This window comes from Geotrypetes seraphini, chromosome 7, assembly GCF_902459505.1.
Source record: "Geotrypetes seraphini chromosome 7, aGeoSer1.1, whole genome shotgun sequence".
In the NCBI taxonomy this organism is placed as follows: domain Eukaryota; kingdom Metazoa; phylum Chordata; class Amphibia; order Gymnophiona; family Dermophiidae; genus Geotrypetes; species Geotrypetes seraphini.
The window spans coordinates 176,014,119-176,039,231 of record NC_047090.1 but is presented as its reverse complement, the minus strand read 5'-3'; the positions used below and the strand labels follow the sequence as shown (position 1 = coordinate 176,039,231).

Genomic DNA, 25,113 nt, shown 5'->3' with positions numbered 1-25,113 from the left:
GGCATTGGAGTGGTTTGGTATGGGTCCAGGATTTATTCAAATGATTCAAACTTTGTATAGCTCCCCTATGGCAAGATTATATTAATAATAATTTATCGGATCGTTTTCAATTGCATAGGGGAGTTAGACAGGGTTGTCCATTATCTCCTTTGCTTTTTGATATAGTTTTAGAACCCCTGTTGTTAGCTATTCAACAAACAAAGGAGATACAGGGTATTCCTCGTAATGACTGGGAATACAAGTTTTCTGTTTATGCAGATGATATTTTACTATATTTGAGAAATCCAGGTTCCTCCATTCCTTGTTTGTTAGAGTTGATAGAAAAGTTTGGTAAATTTTCAGGATACAAAATAAATTGGAATAAATCTGAAATTCTTCCACTCAATGTACATTGTTTAAAAAGTATGTTTGATTCATTTTCTTTTGTTTGGAAGGAGGATGGATTGAAATATTTAGGAATATGGATTAAAAATACAGTAGATGATACGGTAAAAGAAAATGAAAAATTTTTGTTAAAAAAGGTTACAGAATTATGTGAACATTGGAATTCATTATATTTATCTTGGTGGGGGAGAGTCCAAACTGTTAAAATGATGATATTGCCTGTGGTTTGCTATCAAATGGGTATGATACCAGTATTCTTTCATGGGTCTTTCTATAAAAAATTGAACTCAATAATTATCAAATTTATTTGGCTTGGTAAAACTCCTAGAATTGCTTTAGTAGCTTTGCAAAAGCCAATTAAGGAGGGGGGGGTAAATTTTCCAAATTTTTATAGGTACCATCAGGCCTATATTTTACGTCAAGGTATGTATTGGGTCCTCCAGGAGCTCATTGAATATACTCCTGATTGGTTATATTTGGAATGGCGACTCATGTTTCCTTTACATCTTTCTCATATTCTCAGTATCAAGATGCCCAGATTATACAAAGAAAATAGAATTTTAATGGATACATGGAAAACCTTAAGATTTGTTAGTAACTTAACAGCTATTCCTATTAATAAATCAACCAATCAATCCATATGGCTAAACTCCAAGATTCAAATTGGCGGTTTCAAGATCGTCTGGAAACATTGGATAATTTCAGGTATTAGAAATTTAAATGATGTCATCTCTAATGGTAAACTGCTGGATTTTACACAATTGCAACATAAATTACAATGTTTTTGCTGGTTGCAATTGAAGCAGGCCATTCAGGCGGGGTTCCCTGAATGGAAAAATCTTAATACTCAGTCCAGTTTGGAATTCTTATGTTTTCAGGCGGACTTTCTGGGTCACCAGGCCGCACATTGGTATAAATCTATTAGTGATTTGGTTAAAAAAAAACCTAAAAATGGTCTGAGGGATATTTGGAGCATTGAGATTAAGCATCAGATTTCAGCATCTCAATAGCCACAAATTTGGTCTTGGAGAATGAGATGTACAATGTCAGCGTCTATGAGACAAACTTGGGATTTTTTTGTTACATAGAGCTTTTTGGACCCCAGTTAGATTACAAAAATTAAATAGTTCCTTGTCCAATAGGTGCTGGCATTGTAAATTGGAGGTAGGGACTTTGGATCATCTTTTATTCTACTGTCCCCATATCTTAGCCTTTTGGAACTCAATCTGGGATCAAATAAATTGTTTTTTGGAAAACCATGTAGCGTTATCTTATGATACTGTGATATTTGGAATGTCTATGAGAAAAAAGAGTCAGATATCAGCGTGTAACAACAAACTTTTAATGATTTTGACTGGAGTTGCCATACAACATATTGCTAATAACTGGAAAGATCATAGTAGGCTTAATTTTAATTTTTGGTGGAATTCAGTATGTCACATATATAGAATGGAAAGATCAATAGCGGTACAGAATGGAAATTATAAAAATTTTATTAAAATATGGGAGCCATTAACATCTTTCTGTCATGATTAGATGACATTTTTCTATTAATTATACACCATTCAGTATTGGGTGGGGGGAGGGTTTCAAATATATGATCTTATAATGAATAGAGGGATTTTAGGGAGGGTGAACATCTTATCATTATAAGTTATAATGATAAGATGTTCAAGTGCTCAGACTAATTGTGTTTATTATGAATATTTGTACACTTGATGAAAGTTTTAAAATGAATAAAGAATTATAAAAAAAAAAAAAGAAAGAAAAATATAACACCTTCTTTCTTCTACTGGTCACGCTCTCTCTATACAGCCTAGCATCCTTCCCAAGATCCCTCTCCCCATCTCCATGCATATCAGCCTCTCACCTCCCAGCACATATGGCTCCTTCCGATTTCTAATCCCCAAATGCATTACTTAGCACTTCTTTGCATTAAATTTTGGTTGCCCGATATTAGATCATTCTTCTAACTTTTGCAGATCCTTTTTCATGTTTTCCAGGGTTCATAGCTCACTAAACGCTCCTTATGACCTTGGCAGGTTATCTGACCCTAACAATGCTTTGAACTACCATTAGAAAATAGTGAGAAAAAAAATACTTAAACTGTGCCTCAAATCCAAATATTATTATACAAATTGGATGTAATAAAACATTAAAATGGTGTGTTTAAAGTTTAATGCATAGTTTTCAATACACTTATCAGCTCCTGAGCTGTCTTCTGCTAAACTAATTACAAAACAACATGCAGGTGTTGAGTACAGCTGCAGGAAAGGATGTGGTTACAGAACAGTACTGAAGCATAAGCAAGTTAACTAGTTGCTTAAATATTTTTAAAATAAGGAAGCCCCAGTCATACAACTAAGTTTTTCTGTCACCTCAACTTATACAAAAGCAGTCTACACCACTTAGCATCACTTCTTGCATTTTAAGTCAAAAGTAGACAGAATAGAATGATCCATTTTGCAAAACTTGTTAATGCAAAAAACATCATGAGGTCTCTGACAGAGTGGATCTGATTTAAAACACAATCACTAGTCAGACTTGATTTAAATCGTGCCAGCCTCATGCTACATAATTAAAAACTAATCCTTATTTCACGATGAATAACTTTTGGACTATAATGTATCTTAAACAGAAATCTATCTTTAGATTTTTCCTCGAAAAATTATTTTTTTAAATGTAATTTAAATTTTAAAAAATCCAATTAAATTTTTTTTTTTTCTTAAATCATTGATTTTTTTCCACCCTGGAGCAACATTTCAAGAAATCAGAAACGTGTCGATATTTCCACAGTATGCAAACAGCAAAGTTATATGAAGGGATTCCTGAAGAACATGACAATTCCAAAGCATAACTAGAGGATTGTCCTGAAATACTCGCATAAAAAAACATGTTCTGGAGAAATGCTACTTAAGTCAGAATTTTCTAGGGTTTGTAAAAACATACAATTAGAAGATCTATATCTATTTACTTTTCCCCTGCTCTGTTTTGTCATATTGTACAGACAAAACAAAGAAAGGCAAGAGAGATGTCCTAATCAACCAATATGTAAGCTTTATTGGTTGATTAAGACATCTCTCTTGCCTTTCTTTGTTTTGTCTGTACCTCTCCCATAAGGCTAATACTCTCTTTGTTGTTCGTTCTGTTTTTTCAAATGCCATTTCAGGTCAAGCATCTATTGACTTAGGGAATCCAATCCTGTAGCTGATACAGTAAAACAGGTATATTTCATGGCATATACTCATAGAAACACTCAATCTCATTACTGACAGAAGTGCAGAGTGGAACTTGTCTTACCCAAGTAGCTTTCTCAGCTTTTTAAGATAATTTTTACTGTAGGTACTTAGGAGTTGATTCTATAAAAGGCGCCTAAAAAAGAGGCGCTGGCCGGGTGTCAATCACACTTAGGCAATGCTTACAGAATTGCGGCTAGTGGCACCTAAGTAAAAACTTAGGCACCTGAAATGTAGGCAAGGGTTTTAATGGGCTACATTTCAGGCACCTACATTTTTGGAGAATCACGCTTAGCAGTGCCTAAGTCACACTCCACCTATAAAAACACCCACTTAAGCATTAGGCCCCTATCACATGGTGTTTAGCGGTCCCTATCACACAATTATTTTTTTGACAAATTACTGAGCCTACTAGTCTTTAAGCCCGTTATATTAACGGGTGCTAGAATAGATGTGTCTGTCTGTCTTTCTTTCTGTCTCTCTCTCTCCTTGGCCGCTTTCTTTCTTTCTGTCTGTCTCTCTCCTCGGCTGCCCACCACCACCCCTCCATCACCCCCTGCCTGCTCCTCCTGTCCAGCAGTAGCCCTTCTCCGTGTCCAGCAGCAACCCTTCCCTGCTCCCCCTGTCCAGCAGTAGCCCCCTTCTCCCTTCCTTTTACCTCCCCACTGTCTAGCAGCATCCCTTCACTTCTTCCCCTGACCAGCAGCAGCCCTTCTCCCTTCCTTTTACCTCCCCACTGTCCAGCAGCACCCTTTCCCTGTTCCCCCTGTCCAGCAGCAGCCCTTCTCCCTTCCTTTTATCTCCCCACTGTCCAGCAGCACCCCTTCCATGTGCCCCCTGTCCAGAAGCAGTCCTTCTCCCTTCCTTTTACTTCCCCACTGTCCAGCAGCACCCCATCCCTGCTCCCCCTGTCCAGCAGCAACCTTCCTGCTCCCCCTGTGCAGCAGTAGCCTTGTAGTAAATTTTTATCCTTACCTGCTGCCCCTGTCCAGCATCTATTAGGCCGTGCAGCCTCGGGCCTTTTGCTAGGCCAGCCCAATTCACAATATCGAAGTGTGCCGGCCTAGTAGATGTTCTGCGGCAGCTAGAGGAGACCATGGCTTCTGCCGCTGCTGGTCCGGGAGTGAGAAGAGCTGGTGTCCCGGCAGCGGCAGCAAGTCAGCTGGCGTCGGAAATAGAAGAAGAGGCGTCCCACAGGCCGCACGTACTGCACGCTGTAGTACCTTACCCTGTCTCTGCCACGGAGCTACGGATCACGGAGGCAGGGATCACGGCATGTCAACTGCGCATGTGCCGTAAAGGTTGTATTATTAGTGATTAAGGGTATTTTGCCAATTAACCCCCCCCTTTTCAAAACCATGCAAGAGGTTTTTAGCGCCAGCTGGCACACCAAATGCTCTGCGCTGCTCCAATGGTCATAGAATTCCTATGAGCGTTGGAGCAACACAGAGCATTCTGCATGCCGAGTGCTGCTAAAAACTTCTGGTGCAGTTTTTTAAAAAGGGGGGCAAGTTAGGCACCTAAGAGGCGCAGGGATTAGAGCTACAGCCTCAGCACACTGAGGTTGTAGGTTCAAATCCCTCGCTGCTCACTATGACCCTGGGCAAGTCACTTAATCCCCTCATTGCCCCGGAACACTAGATAGAGTTTGAGCCCACCAAGACAGATAAGGAAATATGATAAAGTACCTGAATGTAAACCACTTAGGATATAAGTGGTATATAAATAAATACCCCTGTTAATTCTTATCAACATTTCTAACATTTAAGCTTTTCCTCCAATATCTTTGCACCATTTCCAATATCCTTTCTGATATATTTTTTCCAGCAGTAATCTACAAGTGTATTCACTCTGCAGCTCCTCAATATGTCTCCCTATACTCAGCCCCGGGAACTGTTTGTTGGGTAAGTCTTCTCCTCTACAGCCAACTCCTGACTCTGTTCCTTCTGCCTTGTTGCGACGTACACCTGAAACAACCTGCCTGACTTAGTACGATGAGTTGTCTGGCGGTATTCAAAACCAGGCTGAAGGCCCTTTTTTGAAACTGTGTTTAAGTCTTAACTTTACCAATTTATAAAAGCACCATTTTTGTCATTCCCTCTGTAGTCCCTATCCTCTCTACCTTTTCTCCCTTTGAATTTTTCCCACATGAACAGCATATATTGATTTACCATATTTGTCCAGTATGTCTTTCATAATTAGATTGTAAGCTCTTTTGAGCGGGACGAGAACTGACAGGCAGACATTTGGAGTGCAGCGTGGGACCTAGCAGGCACACAAAAAGCACTGCGCCGATGCCAGAAGAGAGCAGGGGAACCGAGGCAGGAGCGTAGAAAGCGAGCTGGACCGCCGGGATGGCAAAAAAAGGTACGGGATTCTTTTTTTTTTTTGGGGGGGGGGGTTTACATTCACTCTTAAGACATACCCTTATTTCCACCACCTTTTTGGGGGTGGAAAAAGTGCATCTTATGGAGCGAAAAATACAGTAACCAGTTGGGTGTCCTTGCTTATAGGTTCTAAAGGAAACCAGGCTATGTTTCCTTCAGCCCAGGATGGTCACTGCAGTGAAACCAACTCAGAATAGATGTCACTCTTGCAAAATGATCCCTCTGTCCCCATAGCTGTGAATATACTCAGTTCAAGTCCACCTGGGAAGCAAAAGTCCCAAGCAAGTTACTAACTAGAACTCTCCATATGGTAGTACATAGCACTTGTATATATTATCTAAATATTCCCATATACTTGAGAAAGTGTATAACACTAATAATTCAACTATACTTAGGAAGAGACCTCAGTAACAGAGCCCACGCACAGTCGTTTTTCATAGACCGAAATTTCAACGTGGTTATATGCTCCTTTGCTCCAATCATCGGTCTCCTTCCTATGTGTCTTCTACCCTATATTCTAACTATTTTATGAATAGAGTATCATTATTTATTCTTAATATTTATTTTTTAATCCTTTTTTTAACAGTGAAAAATCCTAATAATTTTATTTTAAAAAATAATCGTAATTCATTTAATATAAGTCAGGTGTCTACACTCACTCATTAGAGACCAAGCTGACATCATTCACACACTTCTAATTTCAAATTGTTGTTAAACATTTGGTATTAGTCTATAATATTTTTTTAAAAAAGTACTTAGCTTTCATTTTTTAACTTTTAGTTTTCATTTTTTAGTAGAGCTCGTATATCTTGTGATACCAACGTGGCCAGCGTTTCGTAGACTTAAATGTTTGTCTACTGCTTCAGGGCTGTTTCTCACGTACAACAAGCTACTACAACAAAAAGAAATTGTTATATATTAGAATTAGTTTTTAAAATGTAAGTTAGCCCTTGCAGACCTTAAAGGCTAACAATTCTACTTACTTGTTTAACACACACTATCAGTCATCTCAATCACACTCGAAATGGCGACAGCCTCTATTTAACACGGCAACGTGATGACGTCAGGCAAAGAATCACTAACGTCACAACGTAACCGATAGCCATAGATAGCCTATTAGCATTCCCCGTTACTTCATTCATAATATTCAGTAGAAATGTTGCCACTCTATATGTTTATTTAATCCATTGGGATATAAGGTGTTCAAACGATTGATCCATCTTTGCTCGTGCTGAGCAAGAATTCTACTAAAATCTCCCCCTCGTATGTTTGGTTTCAATACTTCAATAATCAATGCTTTTAAAGTTGAAAATTCATGATGTTTGGCTATGCAATGCCTCGCCAACGGAGCACCTAGATTGTGATTTTTAATGGTGCTTTTATGTTCAGTCAGTCGGACACAAAATTTGCGAGACGTCTGACCAACATATATCAGATCACACGGACATCTTAGGACATAAACCACACCCTGAGTTTTGCAGTTTGAGTTATGTTTGAGGATATATTCTTTTTTATCTCTTGGGTTAATAAATCGATTAGTACATTCCATTATACTACACAAAGAGCACTCCCCACACTCATGATGGCCCCGATAATTTACAACTTCTGTAGTTTGTTGTTGAGGAAGTTGAGACGGGCAAAGCATTTCTTTTAAATTCCTGGTGCGGCGATAGGCAATTCTTAAAGAGTAATCTTTAAATGTCCCAGCTATTTTTAACATCGCCCAGTGCTTCCTGAGTGAACGTGCAATTTGATAACTGTTCTTTGAGTAAGTTAGTACACATGTCATCTGCTTGTCATCTGTTGAGCTGGTAGTCATCTGCTTCGGTTGTAGTAAAAGTTCCCGATGATTATAATACGCTCTTTTATAATCAAGGCCAAAATTTAAATCCAGGCCAATATCCAAATTTACGGTCTCAAACGAGAGTTCAGCGAGGACAAAGGTTTCCATAATAGGAAATCCCGCTGACCATGGGAAAATTCATCTTGAAAATCCGGGACCAGTGGAAACTTTAGTGGTGAATCTTTCTGAACATTTTCTTACACCAGATGAACATTCAATATTATCTAAAGGATTATCTTTTGTCCCTTTAACTCCAATAGATACATTTCAAAATAGTATAGACATTGAAAAATTCTATCGTACATTGAAGATTAAGGCCTTTTTTTCACAAACCGAAGCCAGTGCCCATGATAAAGTGGAATCGTTAGTGGCCCCTAAGTCCATTTGGGTCCCACCAGGTCCTGTTGACCCGGTGCTTGAAACATTTCATAATCTTATGAAAGCCGTCATTACTCAAATTAACACAAAGGGCCAATTTAAACGTGCCCATAACATCAGTCGGAAGGAAAATCTGGCCATTAAAACTTTAATGGCAGATAAAGAACTAATCATCAGACGAGCTGACAAAGGGGGAAAAATAGTGCTCATGAATAGGGTGGACTACCTTAAGGAAGCATATAAACAGCTCTTAAGTGATGATTATATATGTCTATCCACAGATCCAACTGAACATATACAGTTAAAAATCAATACATTGACGAAGAAGGCACTGGATAAAGGCTTCTTAACTAAGAAAGAATTTTGTTTTCTCAATGTCAAACATCCGAAAATTCCTATTTTCTACCTTCTCCCAAAAATCCATAAATCTCTAAGCTCTCCTCCGGGCAGACCGATCGTTTCCAACAGAGGTGCCCTGCTGGAAGCGTCTTCAATTTACATTGATAAGTTCCTACAAGATGCTGTGAAAAAAACCGCCTCCTATGTTCAGGATACTACTCAATTTTTGAGAATTATTAATCAAATTACACCGGATAAACAGTCTATATTGGTTACCATTGATGTTTGCTCATTATATACTATTATCCCTCAAGAAGAGGCATTGGAAATCATTAGGAACATGCTGGATATGAGAGTGAATCCCAGGGTCCCTACTGATTTTATTTACCAACTGGCTAAAATTGTTCTTCAAACTAGTTTTTTTATATTTGAAGATCAGCTATTTCAACAAAGCTCAGGGATTGCTATGGGCATCACAATGGCTCCATCTGTAGCTAATCTCTTTATGGACTCCTTTGAGCAGAAATGGATATATCCATCACGCTTCCAAGATAAAATGAAGTTATGGATCCGGTACATCGACGACATCTTCATGATCTGGAATGGAAGTCATGCTGAGCTTAATATGTTTTTGGAATATATTAACATATGTCATCCCAAAGTAAAATTTACCTCTATATGTAGTGAGATTGAGCTACCATTTTTGGATGTACATATCAAAATTATCGATGGGGTTTTTAACACCAAAGTTTACACCAAACCTACAGATAGTAATGCTATGTTACATTTTTCCAGCGCACATCCTAGGGCTTTAAAAACGAGCCTGCCGTTTTCTCAATTTTTGAGAATCAGACGTATATGTACTTCTGATTGTGAGTTTAAAAAACAAGCCACTCACTTAAAGGAAAAGCTCTTACAACGAGGGTATCCCTCTAATATTATAGCCAGGGCTTATAAAAGAGCGTATTATAATCATCGGGAACTTTTACTACAACCGAAGCAGATGACTACCAGCTCAACAGATGACAAGCAGATGACATGTGTACTAACTTACTCAAAGAACAGTTATCAAATTGCACGTTCACTCAGGAAGCACTGGGCGATGTTAAAAATAGCTGGGACATTTAAAGATTACTCTTTAAGAATTGCCTATCGCCGCACCAGGAATTTAAAAGAAATGCTTTGCCCGTCTCAACTTCCTCAACAACAAACTACAGAAGTTGTAAATTATCGGGGCCATCATGAGTGTGGGGAGTGCTCTTTGTGTAGTATAATGGAATGTACTAATCGATTTATTAACCCAAGAGATAAAAAAGAATATATCCTCAAACATAACTCAAACTGCAAAACTCAGGGTGTGGTTTATGTCCTAAGATGTCCGTGTGATCTGATATATGTTGGTCAGACGTCTCGCAAATTTTGTGTCCGACTGACTGAACATAAAAGCACCATTAAAAATCACAATCTAGGTGCTCCGTTGGCGAGGCATTGCATAGCCAAACATCATGAATTTTCAACTTTAAAAGCATTGATTATTGAAGTATTGAAACCAAACATACGAGGGGGAGATTTTAGTAGAATTCTTGCTCAGCACGAGCAAAGATGGATCAATCGTTTGAACACCTTATATCCCAATGGATTAAATAAACATATAGAGTGGCAACATTTCTACTGAATATTATGAATGAAGTAACGGGGAATGCTAATAGGCTATCTATGGCTATCGGTTACGTTGTGACGTTAGTGATTCTTTGCCTGACGTCATCACGTTGCCGTGTTAAATAGAGGCTGTCGCCATTTCGAGTGTGATTGAGATGACTGATAGTGTGTGTTAAACAAGTAAGTAGAATTGTTAGCCTTTAAGGTCTGCAAGGGCTAACTTACATTTTAAAAACTAATTCTAATATATAACAATTTCTTTTTGTTGTAGTAGCTTGTTGTACGTGAGAAACAGCCCTGAAGCAGTAGACAAACATTTAAGTCTACGAAACGCTGGCCACGTTGGTATCACAAGATATACGAGCTCTACTAAAAAATGAAAACTAAAAGTTAAAAAATGAAAGCTAAGTACTTTTTTAAAAAAATATTATAGACTAATACCAAATGTTTAACAACAATTTGAAATTAGAAGTGTGTGAATGATGTCAGCTTGGTCTCTAATGAGTGAGTGTAGACACCTGACTTATATTAAATGAATTACGATTATTTTTTAAAATAAAATTATTAGGATTTTTCACTGTTAAAAAAAGGATTAAAAAATAAATATTAAGAATAAATAATGATACTCTATTCATAAAATAGTTAGAATATAGGGTAGAAGACACATAGGAAGGAGACCGATGATTGGAGCAAAGGAGCATATAACCACGTTGAAATTTCGGTCTATGAAAAACGACTGTGCGTGGGCTCTGTTACTGAGGTCTCTTCCTAAGTATAGTTGAATTATTAGTGTTATACACTTTCTCTTAAGTATATGGGAATATTTAGATAATATATACTAGTGGTTTTTTCCCATTGGGGGACTCTACTATAGTGTAGAGTACATAGCACTTACCATTTGATCCACTGGCCAGACCAAGACAAGATGGTAAGTGTAATGAAATTATGTAATTAACAGAACTTTATTTCAATTGCCTCTTGAACCCTTAGTTTCACAGAGCTGTCTCAAGTAAATAGGATGCCCTGCCCTGTAGGCTCAGAATAGGTTTGGAGGGTCATCACAAAAAAGAGAACCAGATAGATTATATACCAAAGCTGAAATTAAATGTAGATCATCAGTTACAAACAAGGTTTCTTTTGTTTTCCTTCATACTCTTTTACCCTAAAGTCTCCTGCCAATGACTGAAGTGAAACTCCTCATAACTGAACCTCTTAGTGGCATCCAAATAATACCCAAGCCAAAATATAGATATAATATAATTAAAGTACATATTTTTACCTCCAAGCAAAACAGCCTAAACATGGACTTTGGTTAATGAAAACAAACTAAAAGCAACAGTGCCATTTACAATGTCTTGATATTGCCCACATTTGAAACAGTCGTGCACCTGCCATTTTTGAGGCAGCCAAAGCCCACAGTAGGGGGGCACTATGCTCTCCCCCTATCCCCACCCTATGGTGACCCCAATACCTCTGGTTGCTTGCTGGTGGTGAGGAGGGGGAGGGGCTTGGGAATCCCAAGCTGAAGAAGTGTATTACAAACATTTATAACCCACTTTAAACCAAAGTGGCTTACAATTAACATACACATTTTGGATAATTGCAGGAATAAGAACTTTAAATGATGTTGTTTCAAATGGAAAGATGCTTGATTTTACATAATTACAACATAAATTTGGACTTAATAAATCACAAGGTTTTCGTTGGGTTCAATTGAAACAGGCCATTCAGGCAGGATTCCCTGAATGGAAAAGTCTTATTTCCCAATACAGTTTGGAGTTTTTATGCTTCCAGGCGGACTTTCTGGTTCACCAGGCCGCACAGTATAAAACTATTAATGATTTGGTTAAAAAAAACAACTAAAAATGGTCTTAGGGATATTTGGAGCATTGAGATTAAGCATCAGATTTCTGCATCTCAATGGCCACAAATTTGGTCTTGGAGAATAAGATGTACGAGGTCGGCATCTATGAGACAAACATAGTTTTTTCTTTTGCATAGAGCTTTTTAGACCCCTGTTAGATTACAAAAGTTGAAAAGTTCTTTGTCTAATAGATGTTGGCATTGTAATCTTGAGGTAGGGACTTTGGATCATCTTTTGTTTTATTGTCCCTATATTTTGGCCTTTTGGAAATCAATCTGGGATCAAATAAATTGTTTATTGGAAAATCATGTAGCGTTATGTTATGACACTGTGATATTTGACATGTCTATGAGACAAAAGAGAAAATATCACAGCAAATATTCAGAATAGAACTGCTAATAGCGGAAGGTAAAGAGGCAGAAAGGCAAGTGCTGAACACGGAGAAAAAAACCTCAGTGTTTCAAGGACACATCCAAGAAACTATTATGACAAGTAATATACTGTCATAAGAAACACATCCTTGGTCAAAAAACTCCGTTTAAAAGGCTTATAGTAACACAGTTTAAACTGCACCTAACAAGAATAAACTTGCACTTATCTTCTATACATCTCCCGACAGGCAGTTAAAACACAATAATTTCATTTATCATCAGAAATCTGTGTTACCTTTGAAAAACGAGCAACATGGATCTTTAAACTACAAACCTGTATTCCTAAAGGCTTAAACGCCCGTATTGAATGGCCGGCTTTTTTCTGAAGATCGCTTTGGTTTTTTTGAAGATTGCTTTGTTTTTTGTCCCCATTAGCTTGCCGTCTCCCTGTTAATGCAATTTATGTCAGCACACATGAATTTAAAGCTCTGGTCTGACGCCTGGGTGCCATTTTCCCGCGGAAGATTTTTTGAAGCTGTTGCTTGTTTTTCAAAGGTAACACAGATTTCTGATAAATGAAATTATTGTGTTTTCATAACTAATTATACAATTTTGTTTCTCAGATATTCCCCTGAAGCAGCCAATCGGCGAAACAGGGCCTGTCGGGAATACTGAGATATATTTTGAAGCACGACTTGAAAACTGAATCTGGTTCCTTTCATGGAGCAGTGGAGATCTTATTTAACTGCCTGTCGGGAGATGTATAGAAGATAAGTGCAAGTTTATTCTTGTTATTAGGTGCAGTTTAAACTGTGTATTTTAAACTGTGTTACTATAAGCCTTTTAAATGGAGTTTTTTGACCAAGGATGTGTTTTTTATGACAGTATATTACTTGTCATAATAGTTTCTTGGATGCGTCCTTGAAACACTGAGGTCTTTTTCTCCGTGTTCAGCACTTGCCTTTCTGCCTCTTTACCTTCCGCTATTAGCAGTTCTATTCTGAATATTTGCTGTGATATTTTCTATTTTTGATATTCAGCTTGTTTATAGTTTTGATAATTTATGAGAAAAAAGAGTCAGATATCGTTGTGTAACAATCAACTTTTATTGATCATGACGGGAGTTGCCATTCAACATATTACTAATAATTGGAAAGACCAAAGCAGACTTAGTTTTAATTTTTGGTGGAGCTCGTTATGTCACCTGTATAAAATGGAAAGATCAATAGCGGTACAAAATGGAAACTATAGAAACTTTATTAAAATATGGGAGCCATTAACATTGTTTTGTCATGATTAAATGCCATGGGTTTGTTTTTTTGGGGGGGGTTCCTTTTTTTTTCCTGTGGAAGATGCACCATTTTACAGTAGAATGGGGGGGAGGGTATTGGAGAGTTATGTGAAAGAATTAGTATCAGGGTGGGAGGGAAGGGGGAAGGAGGGATTCTTATTTATGTAAAGAGTATGATGATAAGATTTTCAAGTGATTTGTTAATTGCTGGTATGATTTTTGTACATTTGTTGAAAGATTAAAAAATGAATAAAGAATTTTAAAAAAACAAACCACAATTAACATACACAGTCTTCAACACATACACATCATAAAAATCCACACAGCAAAAAAAGCAATAGTCAAAATGTGGGCATTTTAACATACTCATCTTACAAAGAGAGGTTCTCCATCAGCATTCTGGTTTTTCGCAGCATTTTCTATGTGGACTGCTACCTTCGCCACTGCTCCTGGCTGAGCTCTTATCACTCCCCTGAATGCATAAAAACTGAGCATGTGCACAGTAGTACATGCATGGGGGAGAAAAGGGTCCCAAGCCAGAAGCAGAAGCAGACTCCATAGAAAATGCTGCTGACAAGACAGGTGGTCGATGGGAGAATCTCTTCGGTTGGCAGGGATTGGGGTCCGCACTAGTTATAGAAACAGATGCCTGGTGCTATACTATGAAGTTGCTGGAACTCAAATCGAGGGGGCCCAGGTCCCCAAGGCCTCCTCCACCATGGCTATGGCACTGATTTGAAAAGACAGATGATGTTGTTTCCACAGAGATGCTAATTCCTAAGGAGCTTATCCCAAATTTACAGACTTTTGTATAAAAAGCATTTATTTGGAGCACTCTTAGTATTAATATAACGCAGGGGTGTCCAATGTCGGTCCTCGAGGGCCGCAATCCAGTCGGGTTTTCAGGATTTCCCCAATGAATATGCATGAGATCTATTAGCATACAATGAAAGCAGTGCATGCAAATAGACCTCATGTATATTCATTGGGGAAATCCTGAAAATCCGACTGGACTGCGGCCCTCGAGGACCGACATTGGACACCCCTGATATAACGAAAACAAGAATGCAAGCAATGCAGTGGTTCCCAACCCTGTCCTGGAGGACCACCAGGCCAATCGGGTTTTCAGACTAGCCCTAATGAATATGCATGAGAGAGATTTGCATATAATGAATGTGAAAGGCATGCAAATCTGCTAGCCTGAAAACCCGATTGGCTTGGTGGTCCTCCAGGACAGGGTTGGGAACCACTGGTCTAGACCATCGCATTGCTTGCATTCTTGTTTTCGTTATATTAATACTAAGTGTGCTCCAAATAAATGCTTTTTATACAAAAGTCTGTAAATTTGGGATAAGCTCCTTAGGAATTAGCATCTCTCAACTCGGTCCTGGAGTACCCCCTTGCCAGTCAGGTTTTTAATATATCCACAATGAATATGCATGAAATACATTTGCATACAATGGAGGCAGTGTATGCAAATCAAGTTTATGTAAATTTAATGTGGATATCCTGAAAACCTGACTGGCAAGAGGGTACTCCAGAACCAAGTTGAGAAATACTGGTCTAGAGGGTTAGCCAGGGCAGGAGTGTTCTCAATCGCTTCAGCTCTACTCTCAAAATGGTTGCCGTGATCTCTTGTGGGGCTCGCAGCATGGGGAGGAATGACTAGGTATAATCACTCCTGCCCTGATAATACACCTAGATCACAGGGATTGTAAGATAGACCCAAGGGATACTCCTACAGGTATACAGGAGGAGAAGGGAGGGACACAAAAAGAACAAAATACAAGTTTTCAGCTTCTGTTGTAAACACACAGTTTTGGCTGAAAGCAAAACCATGGATGTCGCTTTTTAGCCAAAACAAACTAAACAGAAAAAAGGATTTGGGGCCAGTTTTGGCACTATAATCAAAACTGAAATTTGGCTGGCCTCTACTCACTATTGCTCACATTGCTGAGTGAGAAACTGCTGGTAGAAGGGGAGCAAAAGAACAAGTTGCATTTGGATACAGCCTGTTTACAGCTAATATATTTTGAGATTTTGCGATGCTGCTTGTACATGTAGACAAGAAACCTCTACGTGCTTGCTTGTGATTTCTTATTTTGATTTGGTTGCACCTAATAATAAGTTGGGGGAAAAAAACAACACACACACAAAGCACACTACTTTTCTTTCTTCTTAAAGGATTGCCTGTCTCTGCTGAACCAGTTTCAGGAGCAGGCTTCTAAAGTTACTACTTAAACTCTATGGTCCAAAGAAACACCATAAAATAACCCTTATTTTTAATCCTGTTAAACAATCCAGGCAGGTATTTTACTCTTTTAGGGCAGAATCTTTTGGGATTAGTGATTTCAACAGGTCCAATTTAAATCAGACCTATCCTATGAATTATTTGAATCAGGTTTGGGATGCTCACTTGATGCCAAACAGCATTTAGTCTAAAATACAAGACTATTGCTAGTACACAAATGTATCTGGTCAGGGTGAGATCAATATCAGGACATCAAGGGGTAAATTCAGAAAATGGTGACAATGTTAGTGTGGATCATCCCAGTGCCTAAGTAAGTCTTATTCTTTAGACACACTCGGTGCCAGCTTAGCTTGAATTTCTGTGCAAAGATTTACTCCTGCTAGAAGCTGGAGTAAATCCTCATGCCCCAACAACTAATGGAAGGTGGGTGAATAAATTCTGTACACATCAACCAGAAAACCTTTTTATTTTAAAGCTTTAATTGCAATCAAACCAATGCTTGAAATATTTGATCAGATCAGATATGGTCCGTGTTTCGGTTCAAAAGCCTGCTTCAGGGATTCATGTCATCTAACAGTAGCTGCAAAAAACTAAAAGGTCTATATGACTGGCAAGCCACTGTCCAAAATCTGTATAAACGCTCACAACAAACAAAACCACTGTTCTGATGTATGGGGCTTTGGTTTCCTTGGGGTTTTTTTGTCCTGTATACATTCTGTAACACTGCACCTAAATTCTGGGAGCGCCCTGGCTGCTCATCTCCCTTTGGAGTTATGCATTATAAAAATGTAGGCAACTCGTGGTTACTGCCAATAAGTGCTTGTTAAATATCAATAATTGAGTGATGCCTAATTAGTTAAATTTATGCACTATTTAACTTGGGGCACCCTATACAGAATCTGGGGGGCAAGTATTACACTACAGTGCTTCTCATTCCCACAAGGTACCCCAAATAAAGTCAAGTACCTCATACTATCTTATTTTAATGCAGTACTATTACAACTACTATTTATTTCTAAAGTGCTGCACATTAAAACATTCAAGAGACAGTCCCTTCTCAATAGAGACAAACAAGACAAGGGAGCTTCTTTGCAAGCGAGTGGGATAAAAGTAACATCGAAAAAGTGGGGCTTTTCGCCTGGATTGAAAACTGCCAGGGATGGAGCTTGACATACTGACTCAGGGGTCTGTTCCAGGCATATGGTGCAGTAAGAGAGAAAGAGCATAGTCTGGAGTTGGCAGTAGAGGAGAAGGATACAGATAAGAGAGACTTGTCCAATGAACAGAGTTCCTAGGGAGGAATATAAGGAGATATGAGAGATACTGAGGATCTGCAGAGTAAATGCATGTGGAAACAGATAGGGCAGAGGTTGGCAATCTGCGGCTCTTCTTGCATGTGGCTGTGGCTCTCCAGGCCCTGACCCTTCAGTCTCCCTCCCAACCCCCTGATGCACCCCCGGGGTCTACCAAGGTACCTGATGGTCTTTGTGGAAGGAGTATGGCCCTCTCGCTCCTGCCTCCTCAAATGGTTGTCATGACCTCTTGTGGTAGCTCATAATACTACAGGAAATGCCATGAGCAACTGTTTAGAAGGCAAAAATGAGAGGGCCACACTCCTGCCACACAGACTCCCGCTGGACCACCAGGTATCTTTGTAGGCCTGGGAGAGGGGGGAATTAAAGGGCCGGGGCCTGGAGAGGGGAGAGAACCTTGGCTATAGGCAGGGGAGAGAGGGAGGGATGACAGGTACAGAGACCTAAGAGGGGTTTAGAGGGGAGAAAAGCTACACCTTGTGGCTCTTTGTAAATTTTCGATCAAAAATCTTGGATAAATTGGTTCTTTGCTGTAAAAAGGTTGCCAACTCCTAGGAGAGGGAGGCAATTAAGTGACGTGAGCATAGCACTCTGGAGGAATAGAAGATGTGCAGCAGAATTTTGAACAGATTGAAACGGAGAGAGATGGTTACGTGAAAGACCTGCGAGAAGCAAGTTACAGTAGTCTAGGTAAGAGGTGATAAGTGTGCTTAAAGGGGAAATGTCAGATTTTTGTGATATTATAGAGAAAGAAACAACAGGTTTTGGCGGCCTGTTGGATTTGCACAGATTAAAAAAAGAGAAGAGTCAAAGATGACCCTGAGGATGTGAGCTGATGAGTGTTATCCACTGAGATGGAGAGAGGGGGGGAAGAGGAGAAGTAAGTTTAGGTGGAAGGATAAGTAGCTCAGTCTTGGCCATGTTCAGTTTTAAGTGGCAGTGGGACATCCGGGCAGCAATGTCAGACAGGCAGGCTGAGACTTGGGCCTGGATTTCTGTTATACAGAGGTAGATTTGGGAATTGTCAGCTTAGAAGTGATACTGAAAACCATGGGAGGAAAATCAAAGCACCAAGGAAATAGAGAAAAAAAAATTAAATTGGACAGAAAAGATTGACCTTATTAATTATGTTAGGGGCTCTTTTACTATGCTGCAGGAAGCACTATTGCACGCTTACCATAGTTTAAAATGGCTTACCACAGGATATGCTCAGGCATCCTGCAATAAAAGCCAAATCAGTATGCGCTAATATGTATGCTCTGAATTTTTTAATATATTTTTGTTGAGGGGGGTGTTGGAAGAATGGGTGTTTTGGCGCTAATTAGTTAGTGCTACATTACAGCAGAGAGCCCTTACCACCTTTAAAACAGGTGATGGAAAGTGTTCAAGTGGTATTATCAAGTTCAAGTTTATTAGGATTTTATATACCGCCTATCAAGGTTATCTAAGCGGTTTTACAATCAGGTACTCAAGCATTTTCCCTCTCTGTCCCGGTGGGCTCACAATCTAGCTAACGTACCTGGGGCTATGGAGGACTGAGTGACTTGCCCAGGGTCACAAGGAGCAGTGCGGGGTTTGAACCCACAACCCCAGGGTGCTGAGGCTGTAGATCCAACCACTGCGCCATACACTCCTCCTTATTTAATGACCACTTACTAATAGCAACATCAGCACATGGCCAACAATTAAAAAAAAGAAAAGAAAATTGGCTATTTTCCAGCTGCAGTAAAAATGGCATTAGCATGCTGGAAAAACCAGTGTTAGGGTATACTAAGGACACTTTTTAGCACAGCTTACTAAAAATGCCCCTTAGTTTATGTTTCCATAGGCAAAATACAGGACTTATATCTTAACACCCCCCCCAAACACACACTTTTACTAAACTGCGGTAGAGGTTTTTACCATGGCCCAGAGCGCTAAATGTTCCAACGCTCACAGAATTCCTATGAGCATCAGTGCAGTACTGGAGAATTTAGCTCCCCAAGCTGTGGTTTCTAAAGCCTAAATATGAAAATGTTCACTACTGACCCTGATAGTTTAAAGTCAGTGGGGTGCAAAATCAAAGGAGCAGGGAGGTAACTTTCCCATTCCCCCCCCACCCCCCCGTTTTACAAAATCGTAGCACAATTTTTAACACGGCCGTAGCGGTAACAGTTCCAATGCTCATAGAATTCCTATGAGCATTGGAGCTGTTACCATCATAGCCAGCACTAAAAACCACACCACAGTTTTGTAAAAAGGGCAGGTTAATGCAGTTCAGGACTGGCAACTTGCACCACTTACTGACTGAATGATTACACAAACTGAGCGTTCTTTGTTTGCCACAACTATAATTATCAAACTGCTTCCTGTACCCCTTTAAGAAGTTATTAACAAAAGAAAAAAAATCTATAACCTTTTCCCTCCAAATTCACAGGTTTAGGACTCGTGACTTTGATTATTCACAAGTTTCTAAACCCTGACCGACCCCCGAACCTTTCCACACCTTACCTGGTGGTCTAGCGGTGAAGCAGGGCAGGAGCGATCTTCCTATGCTCCTGCCCCATGCAGAGCCATCAACAAAAATGGCTGCCGTAAGCTCCCACTGTAGTCTCATGAGGTAATTGAGGCCAGCAGTGTGCCTGATTTTAAAGCTAAATGGGATCGAAAGGTGGGATCTCTTCACAAAGGGAGGTAGGGGAGGGTCATTGGTGTGGGCAGACTTGATGGGCCTTGGCCCTTATCTGCCGTCACTTTCTATGTTTCTATTTTTTTTGACGGCTCTGCACGGGGCAGGAGCATAGGAAGATCATTCCTGCTCAGCTTCACCACTAGTCTACTAGATAAAGTGTGTAGAGGTCTGTGAGGCGGAGGTGGATCAGAGTCAGCCCTAAAAGTTATTTGCTATTTTTCAATATTCATTGACCGGCTCTGCAAATATGGAGGGAGAAGTGTACTTTATTGAACTAAAATTTCATTATGGCTAGCTTTTGGAGGCCAGAACCTTCTTGTTTTATTTCTAACTTTTAAAATAGGCTAACATACTAACCACAATCCTTTATGCCTGGAATGCCCTCCTGAGGGCAATGGTGGAGAGGAAAATGGTGATGGAATTCAAAAGAGCGTAGGATAGACAGAGGATCTCTAATTAGAAAATGAAGAATGCACATTAAAGAGCCAAGTCTGGTACTGGACAGACTTGCACGGTCTGTGTCCCATATGTGATGATTTGGTGTAGGATTGGGCTGGGGAAGGCATCAAAGGGAACTCCATTAATTTGGAACATGATGATATTACTGGCCAGACTTTATGGTAGATATTCTGCGAACAGGATGGTTGGATAAGCTGCAGTGAGCTTGGACGGCAACTTCAGCATTTGGAACCTAGGACAATACCAGGTAGACTTTACAGGCTATGACCCAGAAATATCAAAGAGGAGGCAAGTTAATTTAATCATGTATTTTTAATGGGTATAACTAATGGGCAGTCTGGATGGACCATTTAGGTCTTTTACTGTTTTATCATTTGGAAGTTGCTCTGTTACTGGAAGAATGCTTCCAGATGAAAACCACCGACAAACTGAAAATTATATTTACTTATTTTGTTTTATATCCCATCCTCCCTGAAGAGCTCAGAACAGGTTACAAGTTTACATCATAAGCATATTTATGCAAAGTAAAGGCAAGTATGGCAGAACACACACTGACAAAAATGGCAAAACATAGTCAAATTAACAGAAAGAGGCACTGGAAACGTCAAATCCAACCTGTAGTGACAAATGCTTTATTGACAGTTTCTACCAAGGTTAGTCCATTTAAATGATAAAACATACAAAGTCCCAACTAGGATCCAAGTTTTGGCGACTCCACATTTTACTGAAAACTTCACTTTTTCCCTGTTTTTAGGGAAAAAGTTAAGTTTACAGTAAAATGTGGAGGGTTACAACCCCCCAAACCCCCCACAACACCGGCGCGATCTCTATTAAGTAAACTGGGGGGGCTCCCCAACAAAACCCCCCGTTGGAGCCCATAAAAACTGTAATTTTCTTCGGCGCACGCTCCATTTTGCGCTCAGTTGTTGGCGCGCGCCTTTGTCTTTCGCGGGGTTGTGTATGAACCAAATCTCACAATACCATACGTTTCCTCTTAGCACATTTAATAATTAACTTAAGAACCATACTTACATTTGGAGCATGATTTTGTTGAGAAAGATACCATCTACTAGATCCATATACATTGTCAATTTATCTTCATTTTCATTTCCACAAGGCCCAAATGTCTTCACCTATTGAAGCAGGAAAAAAAAAAGGAAATACTGTACTAAAATAAAATAACCACTTTGGCAGGTATAAGAGTGAAATGTTGGCAAACTTTCAACACATTTTAACAGTTAATTGCTCTTAACAGGAACACACACACACACCACATTTTCCAGCACCATTTGTTGTTGTTGGGCTTTTTTTAAAATCCCTGGCAAAGCTCTATTCCCAGAGTTACCCCGAGACCACCTGCCTGAACAAATCCTGTCTTTGTCTGAGCATAGTATTGACAAGTCACGTTTGCAACAGACGGTGGCCATGTTTGGAGAAATTAACTAAAGCGACTTATCTGTTACATGCAAATACTGTGGCAGGCGACATTGTCCATATTTTTTTTTTTTTTTTAAACAAGTGTTGGCCCCAGTTACCAAAAACGGATGAGAGCGTGCTAATAGCAACTATTTGACGTGCAAACCTTTGAATAGGGAACACACAGATACTGTTCGTCATTCGAGAAAATAATGTATTACTACAAACAGAAGGGACCAAGTGTTCTATTTTAAAAAAAGAAAGAGTTGACGCAACATTTAACAGCATTCTTAGGCCAGATTAAATCGCTGGGAACAGCTCATACTGTTCTGTGCGATTGTCTAAAGTACAGATAGAATTACACCTGCAGAGACTTAGTTGAACGGGAGAAATACATGCCAGCGAGCAAGAAAAGTCCTCTTTCTTCTCTCTGCAGCCCTCGACTAGTTCCAGTTGCTGCAGAGTTTACCTTAGCCACAGATAATGGTCGAGTTTCTTTGGCTGCTTGATTTTGGCTTAAAACTTTCTAAGAAACGTAGAGTTCGCTAGAAGCGTTGTAAAAAAAAAATTGATATGATCGCGAACCACTGTGTTTAATGTACAATTTTTGGTTTGGGGAAAGTAACTATTTTTAAAGCGTGAAATCAACCTTCTTGCCAGAGCCCAGGAAGTGTAACCGCCACAAAGTGTTCGTACGGTAAGTGCAACCTTTTGTTGAAAAAGCAGCAGCATCCTTTCAGCAGAGACTTACCCAGGTCACCAAGGGACTCTCCAGAAAGAGCTGCAGGAGCTCCGAGACAGTAACGTCCATCGCGTCGAGGAAGAGGAGCGCGAAGGAAGCTGAAGCTTATTCGCGGGACAAAGGCGAGACGCCCCTGCCTGTCGCCGCTGCCGCTCACATCCCCCCCCCCCCCCCAAGAGTCCCGTGTCAGTCCCCCGTCTCCAAGGAGCCGAACCTGCCGCTGATAGACACAAGGGGGGGAACAATAAACGCCTTCACAGGAAATGCGCCCCCCCAGCAGGAAATAGAAAACAAGTCCTGGCGGAGAAAGTTTTTTTTTCTTCTTCTTTTCACCCGCAAGGGAGCTTTGCACAGTGTTTAGATCAAAACAGCAGCAACGGCTCAGCGTCCGTTACCTGAGGAGAGGCGCGCGCGATCCGAGAAACTTAACAATAAAGAGAACCGCCGCCTAAGCCCTGCATCACCCACCACCTGTACAGTCCCGAGGGAAGGGGAGGCGTGGGGACCTTGACAAGCGCTCCCGCCGGCCAATAGCAAAGTGCACTGGAAACCAGGCGCCTGCGGCAAGTAGCCAATCGGAGCCGCAGGTGGGCTAGGACGCGCAAAAAAAACCGCAAGTGCCCCCCCCCTCCTCTCTCCCGTACCCACGCGCTTCTTCGGTTGGTAGGTGACGTCACTGCGCTGTACTTTAGAAGTCCCCCCCCCCACCCTTAACAAAGGCCGGCTGGGTGGGAAGGTCGCTGTGCTTGCGCTGCTGTGTCCTGGAGACGAGGCGCGGCTCTAGCACGTCCGCTGTGTGACATTTCCGTTTTACTCACCTTCGCTCTTTTTTGGGGCTATTTTAGCTGACGATTAGTGTTTTTAACTACTCTAACAACTCACTTTAACAGAGTCGCCCGCAGTCCCTTCTAAGGGCTAGCCAGGTGCGTGAAATTTTTTGCCCAATGAGAAATAAGTTACAAAAAAAACAAAACCCCCCCTCCCCCCCCCCCAAACAAATAATTTTCCAGATTTGCCAAGTATTTTCGTGAGGGTCTATGTAAAATATGTAAGTGACCTAGAACATTGTATCTCAACTGTTCCTGGAGTAACCTCTTGCCTGACAGGTTTTCAGGATATCCACAATGAATATGCACAGTGGCTACCTAGGGTATGTGACACCCGGGGCCCATCATTTTTTCACACACACATGCCCTTGGTATGCCACTGCTATGTTTCAAAAAAGGCTAGGGAGCAGCAAAAGCATCCTGGAACACCCTCCCGATCTGGCTCTGTCCTGCCCCCTTTGTGACACCACTGCACAACCACTGGTCAACCTTACCTGGGTCACAGCAGCCAGGCAAGATCGACCAAAGGCTGAGAACGCTGTCTGAGGGCAGGATAGAACCAAATCAGGAGGGTGTTCCTTAAAGAATGCTTTCACCACTCCCACCAACTTCTTAGCCTTTTCCTTGACCATGGGGTTGAACCGTCAGCCATGCTGAAGTGCAGGTCCCATGAGGTTCCGGACCCAGCTGGCTGTGCACCCTCCTAGGGCGTGCACCTGGGGAGGTCCCCGTGCCTTTGGTACGCCACTGAATATGCATGAAATAAATTTGCATATAATGGAGGCAGTGTACGGGAGGAGGGAATAGGAGGGAGGGAAAGAGACAGACAGCAGCCAACAGAAAGACATACAGATAGCGACCAAGGAGAGAGAGAGAGAGAGAGACAGAAAGACAGTCAGACAGACAGAGGCCAAGGAGAGAGAGAGAGACAGAAAGACAGTCAGACAGCGGCCAAGGAGAGGGAGAGAAATAGAAAGGCAGACAGAGAGACAGAAAGACAGTCAGACAGCGGGCAAGGAGAGAGAGAGAGACAGAAAGGCATACAGAGAGACAGAAAGACACAGTCAGACAGCGGCCAAGGAGAGAGAGAGACAGAAAGGCAGACAGAGAGACAGAAAGACAGTCAGACAGCGGCCAAGGAGAGAGAGAGAAACAGAAAGGCAGACAGAAAGACAGTCAGACAGCTGCCAAGGAGAGAGAGAGAGAGAGACAGAAAGGCAGACAGAAAGACAGTCAGACAGCGGCCAAGGAGAGAGAGAGAAACAGAAAGGCAGACAGAGAGAAAGAAAGACAGTCAGACAGCGGCCAAGGAGAGGGAGAGAAATAGAAAGGCAGACAGAAAGACAGTCAGACAGCGGGCAAGGAGAGAGAGAGAGAGACAGAAAGACAGTCAGACAGCGGCCAAGGAGAGAGAGACAGAAAGACAGTCAGACAGAGGCCAAGGAGAGAGAGAGAGACAGAATGACAGTCAGACAGCTGCCAAGGAGAGAGAGAGAGAGACAGAAAGACAGAAAGGCAGTCAGACAGCGGCCAAGGAGAAAGAGACAGAAAGGCAGACAGAAAGTCAAACAGCAGCCAAGGAGAGAGAGAGACAGAAAGACAGTCAGACAGCGGCCAAGGAGAGAGAGAGAGACAGAATGACAGTCAGACAGCTGCCAAGGAGAGATAGAGAGAGAGACAGA

At 40.8% G+C, this 25,113-nt stretch overlaps 1 protein-coding gene across 5 annotated transcripts in view; it reads right to left on the bottom strand.

Moving 5' to 3' along the window:
• The window catches only part of CCDC88C (coiled-coil domain containing 88C), a 338,359-nt gene that overhangs the window by 306,198 nt on the left and 7,048 nt on the right, over positions 1–25,113 (bottom strand). For 2 of the 5 annotated variants that reach the window (XM_033951004.1, XM_033951007.1), the window contains exons 1-2: positions 22,614–23,228; positions 21,479–21,579 (exon numbers count right to left, since the gene is read on the bottom strand). In XM_033951004.1, coding sequence (XP_033806895.1) covers positions 21,479–21,579; positions 22,614–22,673 — 161 coding nt within the window. In that variant the 5' untranslated portion in view covers positions 22,674–23,228. Of the gene's footprint in view, positions 1–21,478; positions 21,580–22,613; positions 23,229–25,113 lie in introns of those variants that run through there. The other 3 variants (XM_033951003.1, XM_033951006.1, XM_033951005.1) reach the window with 3 other exon arrangements.